At 37.0% G+C, this 14927-nt stretch overlaps 2 protein-coding genes across 3 annotated transcripts in view; one reads left to right on the top strand and one right to left on the bottom strand.

Annotated features, from left to right (window-relative positions):
* Window positions 1–14927, bottom strand: part of NFASC (neurofascin) — a 185876-nt gene that overhangs the window by 35086 nt on the left and 135863 nt on the right. Inside the window, exon 29 of one of the 2 annotated variants that reach the window (XM_088154175.1) lies at window positions 10625–10639. The exons of the other annotated variant lie outside the window; for it this stretch is intronic. Coding sequence (XP_088010301.1) covers window positions 10625–10639 — 15 coding nt within the window. The remainder of the gene's footprint in view (window positions 1–10624; window positions 10640–14927) is intronic. 2 annotated transcript variants of the gene reach the window in all.
* The window catches only part of LOC148214225 (uncharacterized), a 102566-nt gene that overhangs the window by 56233 nt on the left and 31406 nt on the right, over window positions 1–14927 (top strand). The window lies entirely within an intron of this gene.

Below are 14927 nucleotides of genomic sequence, written 5' to 3'. Positions count from 1 at the left end.
ACAACCACCTGATTTGCTTAACGATTGTGGTGATTGGCTTAACGACTGTTGTAAGAAAGGTCATAAAATCAGCTCTGATTCACTTAAGGACCTAAATTCTGGTCCCTATTGTGGTCAGATAGCAAGGACTACCTGTATATGAAAAGGAGTAAATGTTAACATGCAGGGTACTGAATGGGTTCAGCTGAAAATCAATATCTCTACACCTTTTAAACTTTTACAGACTACTGAGTGGCCTTAAGCTGTTTTCCTTCTGGACTGTTGGTGTTATAGGAATTATTTCATAAATTCAATTCCCAAATTCAATTTAATAAAAAGAGAGAAAAAACCTTTCATTTTCAAACTTTTGGTGTAATTTTATTAGTGAATTGAAGAACTTTCATGTAAGAGAAGCTATCTCATTTCTTCCCAGTTCTCAGTACAGGTTCTACTCCAAATGTGATTTGCAGATAAAATAAACTTACTCAAACTTTAAGAAGGTGTTCTTTGTAATTAGCTATCTTGTTGTCTTCACAAACTATAATAAAGCTTGTACTATTTTGGTATTTAGCTTTTTTTAGTGTATCTTATGTCATCTAGCTTTTGACCTCTTCAGACTCCACAACGGTCATTCTCACACAGAGAGCAGGGGGAGAGAAAGAGAGAGACACACAGAGAAAGAAATGGCTGCAGAATTAAACTGAAAAAGCACACATTGTCTTGAATTACTATGACAAATTAGGCTTGGGGTGAACGCTTAATTAAAGGCATTTGAAATAATCATAAAAGCCAGCTGAACTACAAATGGTTCCTCTGCTACTGAAGAACCAACAGGTAGCCCATCCCCTCTGAACTGAGCAAAAACAGGTTTACAAAAATGAAGTTATATGAAAGACCACAACAAAGATAAACAACTCATTATAAATGAAGGAAGGGTGAAAATTGCTGTGGACCACAATTTAAGAGTACAATAGGATGAAGATTTCCTCAATTTCTCAACCTGATATATATAGGATTACTTCTCCCATAATCTCTAGCCAATGCATGACTTCAAATGGGAGCAGTAATGCAACACATCTGGAAAGCATATTAGACTGGGAAAGGCTGAGTTGTGTTTCTCTAACAAAATTCAAATTATAAAAATTTTCAAGGGTGCAAATGCAATTATCAATTATGATGCAAAAAGTATTACATATAGTATTTTGTATCACTTGTTGGGCATAAAAAATGGGCACCAAAATGTGCATTTGTTTGATGTCCATCAGAGGAGGTCTTAAGAACTTTGGGGAGTCTCTTCAAAGTTTCTGTTACTCATGGATTACTTTGAGCCTTGCATTTTCACATAGTAACAATTCATCTTTAGACACCCTGTTCTTTCAATGAACAGTAACCTTTCCCTACATTTGTTTCATTTATTTGTGTTTTATTTATTACAAGGGTGCTATTCATAATGTAAATGAACAATGTCACAGAACTTTAAGCAATAATTGAACAAAAGGATCCTTACCTATTTCTAACAGTTCCATAATGGTAGCAGTTCATAACATCATGCAAGTTAAGTAAAGCTTGTAAGAACATCAAGCAACACTAGGAAAATCCAGAGAAAATGCATTATGTGTCCTAAGATTGCAATCTGAAGAACCTTAGCACATATGCTTTATAGAGCATGAGTGAAAAAGAAGTCGAAGAGAGTCAGATTGCTTTTTGACAGATGTGTAAGTGCCAGGAGCTGGACTGCTTTAAAGGCCAACTGGTTCTGAGCCAAAATTATACAAGGCAATAGCCTATTTTTTTAGATGCATTTTGCTTTTTGTACTGAAAGACCACTTACAATCTCATTAGAGAATAAGAATACATTCTCTCCATCCATATGAGCAAGCTCTCTAAGGCCAGTGCTAAGAAGTCATTTAACACATAGTTCAGGTTTTGGGACAAACAAGTCCAACTTTCATCTGGTATATTCCTTAAAATATTCCTATCTTCCTGAATCTTGAACTTCAATCACTATAATCTGTTAAAACACATTAGCATAGTACGGTATTGTGGGAGCTGAGAAAAGTTAATACCAACCTGTATATCTTGGCCAGCTAAGGTCAAGTTATGAGACTAAGACTCATAGAAATGAAATAAATAAATTAGTAAGATTACAATATATGACCTCTTAGCCAAGGACTTCCCTCACAACATAAATTACTCATCAAAATAAGAATGTTATCATGGGATTATGTCTACAAATAACAAACTGATGTTAATCATGATGGTTTAACTTAAAGGTCTGCCACTTAGGATATTAGATCAGAAAGGCTTTGTTACTAAAGCAATGATACATTGATCTCCAACTTTTAACGTTTGTTGGACACAATTAGAATTTTGATGAGGCTTCATGGACAGCATCACCAAACAGTTGCGCAAAACGTGTCAACTTTATTTTACTTAAAAAAAAAAGAATACAAACCACTTTGCTGACTTGGCAGAATGGAAAATTTTAGGGTCTTGTGATTTGGGGGAGAAAGGATTAGATTAGCAGAGGCTGGCAAATCTCCTGCTGTGGAAAAAGGAAGGTAAAGAATAAGCTAAAGGTCCAGATGGAGGACCACGAAAATAAAGGAAGAGAAGGGAATCACCACCCTGTGAGTTTAGGCTTGATTCTTCTCTAGGGCTAAAGATGATTTAAAAACATTCCCTTGTTTGCATCTGAATAAATACATGATAGAAGGAACTCAGCTGCTAAACACAAAAGAAAGAGGGAGGGGCATATTTTCTTATTTGAAATACATCCCCTTAATGAGAGTGCACTCCAGGCCTAAGGATAAAGGGATTCTCTGATTAGAAATGGAGAACTGTTGAATATGAGAGGCAGACATACTGCGAAGAGTAATGGACACTCAGGGTAGCTATTTGAGTGGTGCTGACCTGCAATGGGTGGTTCTGAAAGCAAAATCATATGACTCATAAGCCTCCTTGGGTCATAATAAACCTTTAAAAATCACATATGCCAGCAAAGCTTTAAAGAAAGGAGAAGAGAGTTGTGATACCCCATGGGCTACATCCACCCTGGTAGCCTTTTGTTCCCCTATTCTGTTCTCTCTACACTTTTAGAAAATGGACCTTTCATCAAGGCCTGATATTAGGGAGAAGTTCACATTTATAGTTGAGGACCAAATAGCCTTAGCAGTAGAGACAAGCTCCACATGCAACGTGCAGCCCCAAAAGGGCTGGATTTATTGCTTTCAGACACACTACAGGAGTGTGTTTAATGGCTGTGGTATAAGAGTTCAGCTCAAACAGGCTGCCACACGCAACAGATGTGCTGTTTCTAGTTCATTAGCTAAGAGTAAATGAAACCAAGGGACTCTCTGCTTTCCCCCAGAGTAAAGGTTTCCACTTAAGTTCTGTAATTGGAACCTCTACGTACAAATGCCACTTGCTTTCTCTAGCTGCAAAGAGCACAGAATATTAGTGGTCAACTTATCTTAAAGGAACAGAGCACAATGGGCCTGTTTCAATAAATACAAAAAGAACTGGGAAGGTAGTGACATGTAGAAAGAAAACTACTAAGAACTGTAACTAGATCAATCTTGTTCATGCAATGCTCCTGATTTCAACTGATCACAAAGCTCCTATGCTCAAAGTAATTGTAGTAAAGAAGTAAATGTTATAAGTGCAAAAGAAAAAAACCCCGTATCTCTCCTACATAATTTTTAGGTGCTTGCATTTGACTATGGCTTTTGGGCAGGGTGCAAGGAGGTGGACAAATGGAAGGGAAAATCAAGAAAGTTTGAGAGGACTTTAGGGTAGTAAAAATGCAATGGTGTAGAAGCAAAGATACCATAAAACTGGCATAGATAATTGGAAGAATGAGGCATGCCATTTTTGGGGTGCTAAAGGAGGAAAATTATGAATGTGAAAATAGGACAGCAGATATAAAACAGCAGAAAGTAAGATTATCCACTATAATCTTTATTCAGGTATAGGTTTGTTTAGTCCTAGAGGGAGATTGCTAATTCTTTTTTTTTAAAAACATTTTCTATAGTTGCTATATTAATTTCACTCTCTGTTTTCAAAAGGCTCTCTGTAACAACATGTTTCAAAGTGTTTAAATTAATTTGTAAATTTTCTTATGGGCCCTTTTGGGGGATGAAAAACAATATAATAAATACTGTTATTAATAAAAATACATAATTTTAAACCAAGTTGTGTTTATTATGAAATTATGAAATAATTTGGTTTGGTTTTGCCCTAAGTCCAAAACTAAAAGACCAAAGTTCAGAAAATCTAAATGGTTCAGAAAAACCCAAATGGCTAATGCACACTTTTCATTTGCTTATATGGACACTTTTTGTTTAACTAATATAATAGCTAGAAAGGCATAAAAGCTCATTCAAACTCTCCATCATTTTAAAATCTTATAAAATGTAATCATATACTTCTAAAAGTCCAGCAGTACTCTGAGATAAATGAACACGAAACCATACACACTCATACAATTATTTAATTATTCAGAGAAAATTCTAATGGACTGTTAGATCACAATAACGACTTTCCCACAGCATGTATACAGAACATACAGACTTTTGAATGGCTCATTTAATATTTTATGAACTCTGATGGGGAGCTAAACCTATTTCCAAGACAGTTTTTTTCCCATTTGGCAATGAGAGGAAATTGAAAGGGAAATAGGCCACTAATTTGCTCTAAATCGAACGACAGCAAAAAGATGTATACATGAAATAATTCAGTAAGTGAGATGATAGTGCCAAACTGAATGAACCACAAATGTGAGGACTGAAATATAGCCCTGGTGAAGAACCAGCATCTTAATTTTTCCCCCAGTCAATTTCTACTCTTAATACTAGAGCATTTGATTTACCTCCCATTTCTGCACATGAAGAGAATAACTCTTTCTCTCTCTCTCTCTTCCAATGTGCATTATATCAGCCTATTTAAGAGCTGATATAATGCACACGGGAATTTATGCACTAATGTATGCATTTTGCAGTTCTACTTCACAGAATTCAGTGGATACTACATTTTGGGAAAGAAAATGCATTCTTTAAAGATTGCTAGAAGTTGACTTTTCCTCAATTTAGAGTAACACCTTACAGCACAATCTAACAAATATCTCCACTTTTCTTTTCTTTTTGGTGAAAGAGGCAAGAATGATAAGTATTATGGAATGGCTCTACTATGTATCAGATAGTTTGACAGAGCATTAGCAATTGAGATCTATATATCTGGCAAGTAATTTCTTCCTTTCTAAGAACACTATATGTGATGAACAATAAACCTTTACCTGTTGCTATAAGCCATAATTCTGGCTCCCACACGTGGCACATTATGGAATATGTATTCTTTATTACTCACACAAGTACATGTTCTCTGCTCGTGCACTGACCCTGTAGAAAAAAAGTGTACAGGCTGGGGTCCTGGGCTTCATGCAGTCCTCAGCCCCATTTCAAAACTCTGCAAGAGACCACTCAGCTATCTGGTAAAAACTCTTTCCCCAAGCAAAAGTTATTGAGCAAAAAGGTGGGTTGGGGAAGGAACAATCAGAGAGAGAAGGGGGGGGGGTGTCTTTAGCTGTGGCCCTACCTACTGCTTGTTTCAGTCCTGCCCACCAAATGGCCTCCAACAAATCACCCCTAAGAAAAATCAGTTCTTGACTGAAAAAAAAAAAAAGCTTACTCAATCCTGAGGTAGGGACTGCCATACGTTGAAATTAGGCAAACTAGTTTATCTTGACTAGCCTTCCCAATCTGGTATCCTAGAGATGTGTTGACTGGCAATTCTGGGTCATAACCCCCTCACATCTAGAAGAGATTGAACTGGAAAACACTGTTTTAGATCATATAAGCATTTACACCAGTGTTTCTCAACCTTAGCAACTTTAAGATGTGTGGACTTCAACTCCCAGAATTCCCATCTTAAAGATCCCAACACATCTTAAAGTTGGCAAGGTTGAGAAACACTGATTTACACAGTAGTTCATGTATCGCTGGAATTTTAATACATTTAAATGTGCAGCATATTCTATGCGAAGTAAGTTAACCTAAAGGACGTGGTCAGTTTTTAAATATGCAATATATGGGATGAAAGGTTTTCTATTGAGTAAACAGCATTTTTAAACATTGTGTAGAACATTTATCTTGTTCTATCGATTTTGTGTCCCAGAACTGTCAAACTTGGAATTCTTAATACTTTCCAGTTTTTACTTCTTAACATTATTAGATCTGATCCTCCTATTCTTTATCCTTTTATACAATCTAAATCAAAGTGTTATTTTCTGCAGAGTTTAAGGTCTCCCTTGAATGGAAAAATAAGCACTCTTAAACTAATTTGCCTGCAAGATATTAAAAAAAAAACCACGTAATTCAATTTATTCCTGTTTCTAAAAAAGGGAATAAAGAAATGATGGTTCTCCTTCTACTGAGGGGCGGGGTGTGTGGGTGGATGTGGTAGGGGAAATACATGTAATATTAAGCAATAAAAATAATGAATGAACTGAGGAGTCTGAAATAAAGGATAAGTAAACATGATTTTTTAAAGGTAATGTTACCCAGGGGGCTGTAGAGAAGCTGGAGAAATGAATAAAGCTGGTGCAAAGTGGTATTCAGCACAGGAAGCAAGAAAATAACTTGGGTGCTAGAATCTGGGTGCTCAAGGTTTGAAATTAGTACCAGGAGGGATGTGAAGGTATGCAGGAAGAAATGGGGAGAAGATGATGAGATAAAAGAGTCTTTCACCAGTAGATGAAGTGGAGCCTGCAGGAAAATCAGAACTGGGGGCTTTTTGAGGAAGATGACCCTGAAGAGATGAGAGGAAGAACCAAAACTTAGAATAGGAAAATATATAAAATGTGGAGAGTTGTGTGTGCCACACCTTAGACCTGGGAGTAAGAAAAATATAGAGTAGTTAGTAAGTGTTCTAGTTAGAAGAAAGAGTGATAGAAAGATTACTTGCGAAGAGGAGGAAAAGGCAGAATGCACAAGGCTTTCTCTGTGCTATGTGTTCTGCTGGTGTGAATGGGTGGAGAAGTTTAACCTGTGAAGGGAATTATCCAATATGTCAGCTAGAGAGAGGACTGAACCTAAGAAAGCAAGGATAACCCAGCGTGTGACAGCTAGGAAGAGGGCGGACTGGGGCTGGCAATGCCAAGGAGCTGACTGGATTTGGAGGAGTCAGCAGTGAAATCCAAGTGAACTCAAGAATCTCAATCTCAAGTGAGATTTCTTGCAGAACAGATATGACTGTGCATCCTTGCTAAGGGAAGAACTGAATTGGGTTATGTATGTACTAGGTCTTTAGGTACGTACTGTATGATTGAAAATCTACTGCCCCTTTAAGGAAACTCTTGGGCTGGGTGAAGGAGATGCTGAGCAAACCTCAGGACACAGAGATTCCAGCCCACTGAATTCAATAGTTACGGATGCATTATGTTTTATCTGTGTAAATGTGGTTGTGAATTTGCATCATTATTTTTAATGTAACCTTACATTAAAAGTAGAGTTGTTTAGTCCTAACTTCTAAAAAGTATAGCTTTTTGTTCATAACTACAAGTTGACCTTGGGTTTTATTGGGTCTTGGGGAAAGGAGGGGAGAAGCCCCTTAAAGCATGCTCTGGCTGGAGAGATAGCAGCACGCTTGGATAAAGGGTTTGGGATACATATGAAATAAAATACTGACAGGGACTTGACTCCTGGGAGTTCCCTCTGGGGACAAAACAGGGCTACCCAAAAAGAACCAAAGTAACTTAGCTGCATAAATAAAACTCTAGCTGGGATGGAGCAAACCTAGCTAAGGGAAGTATTAAATTGGTCAGAAACAGTGAAGAGTTGAATTCAGGAGGTAGTGGGATTGTTCAGTCATAAAGTGGTTATCCAGAAATACAGTAATCAATACATCATCAGTATCAACGGAAACTTAGTTTTGGAGGCCACCAATGAAACCCTGTACTGTATTTTACAACAGAACTGACATTAAAAAAAACAAAACACTACAGAGAAAACAAATTAAGCTTGTGTAAACAAGTAATTGTAATATTGACTTGGACCAGGAAAATGCAGATTCAAATTGTCACCCAGCTATGGAGTTCAGTGGGTGATTTGGGACCAATCACTCCCTCTCAGACCAACTTACCTCACATTGTTACTAAATTAGATTAGGGGAGAGACTCATATAAACCACTTTGATTTCTTAGACAAATAGGAGAATAGAAATGCAATGTATAATGATGATAAAGGAAAGAAGCTCCTTTCAGAATGGTGCTAAACCATATCTTGTGTTAGCAAGCAGAATAAGCAACATGAATTGGAAGCTCTGCTATTAAACATAACCTTCTCCCAAGAAAAACATCTGCTAGGTAACATAGATTCAAAAGGAGAGCACATACTTCTCAGTAGAATAGGTAAGAAGAAAACAGGCTATGAAACAATAAGTTCCAAAACTCTCTCAGCAGAGACAAACTAAACTATTTTCCAGATGCCAACTTGAACTAAGTCTTAGGGCAATCTTCGGTGACGTGGTGTCCGTATCATGTATTGGACTACAGATCCCAGAATCTCCATCCAGATCCAAGCTGGCCATGCTGGCATAGAATTTGCAAGATTGTAGCCCAGCGCATCTGGATATCAGGTTGAAAAAAGGTACTTTGGATGGCAAAATGTTGCCTGCCATTTATATACAAGGGAAGAGTATAGAGGCATTTTAGCAATTTGGTCGCTAGACTACATTCCCAGGATTTTATGGATGTTCTGAACTTCATCTGCTTCACAGGACATATCCTAGAGTAAGTTGCATGAAATGAACAGATAGGATAAAAATTGTTTAAATAAATAAATAACAAATATTTTATAAAATAAATAAAAATCAAGAAAATGACTGAATGTTGTGTTGCTTATCAGCATACAATAAAATAGTGTATATCTGAGCAGGTTGTTTTTATTAGATTTAGGGCCAATTTTGCCAAGTCCAACCAAAATCCTACAGATTCCTGATAAACTTTCAATAGAAATAATGTATTTTTAAATATTTTATGCCCAAGACAGATCAATCTGTTACCCTTTGTATTTTAGAGAAGGAAAAAATCAGTGAAGGGGAGAGGAGACTCTGAATTTAACAAAATTAGATTGCAAAGTAATAGCAATTAAACAAATTGTTCCAAAAAATATGACCAAAAAAGCTTATATAAGAAGCTGGATCACTTCTGCAAATACAATCAAAACTATATAAAAATATAGCAAAGTACTTATTTTCTGTTTGAATGAAGCAGCCTTTTAAAGTCCTAAAGGAAATGAATCTTTACACTTTTGATTTTGCCCAAGTTATATTTAACCTGTGAGCAACAAGAATTTCAAAACGCACTTTCATTTCTCCAATATTCTGCACTGTAACTATCCCAGAAAAGAGTCCCCAGTCAAAAGAAACTGCTTAGTTCTTATTTCTGAAGAATTATACAGGTTTGGATTGATGGAAGTAGGGAGTTCAAAACATAGGGAAAGGAAGCTGAGGAAGGGTGAATCAGGAAATATTTTATGTGGGGAATACATTTTGCAGATACTCTTATATGCTTTCCTCTCTTAAGTTTAAGGAATGCATTATATTGCTCTGTGAACAAGTCTCTATGGAGTTCCTACTTTAAAGTAAGGACAGAACAGACAACATCTCTTATTCCCTGAAAGGAAATCAAGTATATGAGTGCCCTACCAAGAAAAACATAGATTTCTCTATGATGACTTTGGAAAATTGATGCTATTCCAGAAAGGAATGTTTAGAAAAGCACCTTCAATATAGTTCATAATCAGAAGAACTGTTGTTCACAAAAGAGGACCTCTCATAATGTTGCTTGCTGAGCTGCAATGAACACAACTTTGAAATATGTCATGTGGCCATCTTTTCTTTTTAGAAATGTGTTCCCAAGTTTGTAACATGTCTAGAACAGAGGTATACAGCCTGCATTTCCTGAACTCCATGTACCTCCCCAAAATCTTTGGCACAGCTCCTAAAGTTGCAGCAAATTGTAATTTTAATTCAACAAAAGGGAAAGCTATTAAATACATGGGCAGCAGTCACAAATCATTTAAACTATGTTGCATGTTAATTAAATGTAAATTTATATTAAATTGTCATTTTTGTCCTGTCCACTTTTTGAAATGTTCTCCCAAGCCATGGATCAACTTTCTTATAGCAATCCACTCCTTATCTCTAGGTGGACTAGAGACCGTATGTGATATATCCCTCTTCTAGAGTGCTCTAAGGACTGAGAGCACTGTGAGGACTCCGAGGACTTTTCATTTACCAGTCATCTATCCATTCTCCTTCCATTCTTCCCATGGTGCTGAACCAGATGTGACTTCTCTGCATTACTATGTTAAACAGCAGTAGCAGCAAAAATCAAATAGATCAGTAAAATGCATCAGCCAAAGCCTATCATGCACACATGCTCAGCAGCAACTGAAATGTAATGGTCAACCCTTTCAATGGTCCTCTACCCCAGAAAGAGGAGCTAGTGGCTAACTCATCTGACAGTGCTTTCTGATCTCATCCCTCACACCATTGAAAAGGTTAACACAGTGCATGCGTAGTGATTCCAAGAGCCAAGCCTGTCACGCTCCCCCATGCCTTTTTATGCTGCCAGCAGATACAATACCTGAGGTTGGAAGAACTTGAGAAGTGCAGCATCAAATACAAGGAAGGGAAACATGAGGAGAGAAAGGAAAGAGAGAACACAGAAACACATAAAACCACTGTATAAGTACAATCTACAAACATGGCAGCCTGAGGCTGTAAGAAAAAGAAAACGTTTTAACCCATCATCTCCAATCAATAATACTATAATGACCATTCAAACCAGTACAAGAAGGTGTGGTAGATTCAGTTCCTTTATCCTTTTGTCTGGGGACTAAAGTTCCATGCTGCTTATTGCTTTAATTCAACAAAAGTGCATACTGTTGGTTTTGATCTATCTTCCTTGAAGGTCAGGAGAAATTCTATTCAAGTGCAACTTTAAGTTCATTACCGATTCTAGGCTTATGATGGATGAGACACTATGGCATGCAAATAACCACAAGACAGTGTTATTTCATTCTAATCCCCTGGTTCAAATAATAACATATGTGCAAAATGGAAGCTGTGGTTCTTTTATCATCTCTCTCTCTCTCTCTCTCTCTCTCTCCACCCACCCACCCACCCACCCATCCACCCATCCACCCATCCATCCATCCATCCATCCATCCATCCATCCATCCATCCATCCATCCATCCATCCATCCATCATGTCTCTCTGAAATCTGTAATAGAAAAGAAAATGGCAAGGCTTGTTTCATTCACACAACCAGCTTATATGCAGCTCCAAATGTTTAGCTATGTATTGTTCATTGTCTAATGGACCTAAACACTTTGCCTATGGAGACCATTCATTAATAATCTGAGGAATCAGCACCTCAGCTTTTATTTGGAGAGCCTGAAATACCTCACTTATAAGATTCCTTTGAGAGCCTATTAAGGCTCTCAGTCCATAAGGTGATTGCAACATTTACTGAATCCTCACTGAATTCCAGTTGCACCACTCCACAGTTCTACTCATACTAGCAATACACCCAACTGAGAATGTAGCATGGCTTTTTGCCAGGTGTCTGCAACACTCACAAAGCAATGCTAATAAAAATACACACAATGGTCTCTCTTTGGCATCGGCATGTACACTGTAACTACAGCACACAGCAGCTGTAGCTAAAAGTCAGTGCAGATGAATTCCAGGACCTCATGTTGTTTATTTACACTACATCAGACATTGTCAGAAGGAATGATGAAAGCTAACAAATCCAATGTGAATGGCAAGCATCAAGCTTGCTTGCTTTCTGTACCTTCTGACAACATTACAAATGCAATAGCCATCAACATCTAACAGATCCAGGATTAAAGCTTCTAGAACAATAGACTAGAACCAGTAATGAAATCCTTGGATTTTTATCTTCTATGCAGCTTTAATTTCTAAAAAAAAATCCAAATTTAGTGCATCAGATGACTGCAGAGGTCAACACAGTACAGATCTCCAGTTTGCAAAGTAATCCCCATCCATTGCCCACCAAATTATATGCTTTTCTCTGGCATAAGAGAAAATACATTTGGCAAAAAAGATTGGCAAGAAATATCTGTAACATGTTGAGTGGTTGCCTGCCCAAAGACAAATGAGAAGCAATTCATGTTTCAAATGTCTATTTGAGGGAATGTTTTCCCCACATATTGTAATTGGGAAAATAAAAAGCAATAGTTAATTATATAAAACACAAGCCTGAACTGAATTTGGGATCTTCCTGGAAATGTGAAGAATGTTAAGAGCAAGCTTTGTTTTGGCTTTCCCCTTTCTGAGGGCTGTTGAACTTTCACTTAGTTTGACATTTTTTTCACAAAGAGTATTTTATTCTACCATGAATCTGGAAGTTGTGATTTTTTCCTCCTGAGGGTCATTTGTTGATTACAAGGGTGCTGGGAAAGGGCAATAATGCATTCCCAGTTTGCCTCTTATAGAAGCGATTAGATGTATCTGTATTGTAAACTTCCCTGTAGCAATGAGCATAATTTAAAGAGAATTTAAAGAGCATAATTTAATGAATGTATAGAGACACTCTGACATTGGGCAACCTGGTTTTGTTACAGTACTATTTAAAAAAAAATCAATAAAATATTTCTAATTTCAAGTAGAAGTATTCAAATTACTATATATCTTCTTCTTGCAATCACATACAATAGCTCAAGTAAAGTACATTCCCCATAACTATTTAAATCACCCATTGGTGATTAGGAGAATTTGCTTATTTTTATATTTAAAACATATCTCATGTGGGAAAGCACTTTCCTTGCTAGAGAATTCATCTGCTCTAAATGAGGAAAAACAATGTCCTTCTGTTCTTGGCATTCAACCAGCTACGAATCTGGGGGTGTCTTTTTACTGATTGGCTGATTCCCAAATGGCCAGATTTCCAGGGCAAACTGGAGATGGCATATTCCCTTTCTGGGCAATTCCTGGGGCATACAAAGAGACCTTTTCCATAACTGCAGAGGTATATAATCACTAGTCCTCCACATGCTATGGGATTACAACTCCCATTAACTCACACCATTAGAAATATTGTTCTTGGAATTCAACATTACATATTGCCTACCTCTATTTTGCATTTCCAAGTTTTCTTATATTATTCTTGCTAAGGAGAACAGCAGGTTGATAATGGTACTGCAAAAGAACCTTATCAAACCTTTATTGTGGTCACAGACAATTGTCAAAGATTCATTACACCGCTTCAGATAATACAAGTAAAGGATATTATTTTATAATCAATATAAAATACAATCCTATGCAATGATAAAAAGGATAGACCACTAATTTCTATGTTCCTACTCTTCTCCTCTTTGCAGCAGCACTGTGCCCTGTAAGTTGCCAAACAGAATTTTGCTATTTGCCAGGAGGTTTTGGAGATTTTCTCTGAAAATTGATAGTTTATATATAAATTGTCCAAAGTGCTTGGATATTTTTGTGTTGAGAGATTAGAATATATTTGTATATGCACACTAGATTTCAACAAGCGTGAAGAAGTATTAGGTGGGATCCCATGGATAAAAAGCCACATGTCAAAGAAAACACAAGACAGTTGGAAATGTCTCATAAATAAGGTAATGGAAGTATAGCTGAACACCTGTGAGGGAAAAAAATCAGGGGCAGCTTAGGAAACTGATGTGGATACATACGGAGCTTTCAATTGAGGTCAGAATTAGAAGATAATATATAAGAAATGGAACATGGATATAATCACCAAGGATTTATACCAGCAAGTATCTAATATCTGCACAAAGAAAGTTAGAAAACTGAAGTGCCAAAGGAATTTGGGCTTGCAAAGGAAGCTAATGGCAACAAAAAGGTGTTTTGGATATGCCAGTGGAAAAAGGATAAAAAAACAAGAGGCAGGCCCCCTGCTAGGAGGGGAACAAAGGTTAGTATTACATGACAGGGAGAGGGCAGAGCTCCCCAACTCCTATTTGGTTTCAGTCTTCTTCTCAAATGATAACGGTGTTTAAATAGTCCTAAGAGAAACAGCTGATAAAAGAGACAGTGGCATAAGTAAAGAGATGATTATGCAGTACCTGGTTACCATGATTAAGTTTAAGTCTCCAGAACCAGACAGTTATATTTGAGAGCCTTCAAGGAACTTGAGGATATTGTGGAACCTCGTTCTGTGATCTTTGAGACATCATGGAAGACAAGCATAGTGACAGAGAACTGAAAAAACAAATGTTGTTCCTATCTTTAAAAAGGGGGAAAAATAGGACCCAAGTAACTAGAGACCATCAACATGACACTGATACCTGGCAAAATTCTAAAGCAATTTATTAAGTAGCCAGTTTGGGAGCAGTTAGAAAAGAATGCACTGCCTGGCAAGAGGAGTTTATGAAGAATAAATCATATCAAACCAATCTCATCTCCTTTTTTGACAGAATGACCAGTTTAGTTAATTGCAGGAATTCAACAAAGTCTCTGATGGAATCCTGCTAAACAACAAGAAAAAAATCTGGACTAGGCCATTGTACTATTATAACGACACAGAACTCATAGAACAGTCATATTCAGTGAGTGGACATTAATGCTTCACATCAAGTTGGAAGGATGTGTTGAGAGGCATAGCATAGGGCTTCATTATAGGCCCTGTGCTGTTCAATACATTTATAAATGACTTGAAAATATGATCAAGTTTACAGATGAGACAAAGATAAGGGGATAGCAAACACTTTAGAGGACAGTATCAAGATTTAGTAGGATCCTGAAAAGCTGGAACACTGGCAAAAACCAGCAAGATTAATGTCATTAATTTATTAATTGTGTTTGGTATTTCAATGTTTCCTTCATTGCTGGTTTGTTTGTATCTTTGTATTTTGTTTATTTTTGTAATCTTGTTATTAAA

Source organism: Python bivittatus, unplaced genomic scaffold (assembly GCF_059951505.1).
Source record: "Python bivittatus isolate LINGU-HERP-01145 unplaced genomic scaffold, Pbiv_v1 ctg000700_np1212, whole genome shotgun sequence".
NCBI classification, from domain to species: domain Eukaryota; kingdom Metazoa; phylum Chordata; class Lepidosauria; order Squamata; family Pythonidae; genus Python; species Python bivittatus.
Note: the sequence above shows the minus strand (reverse complement) of the source record. Positions and strands in the feature narration are given on the sequence as shown.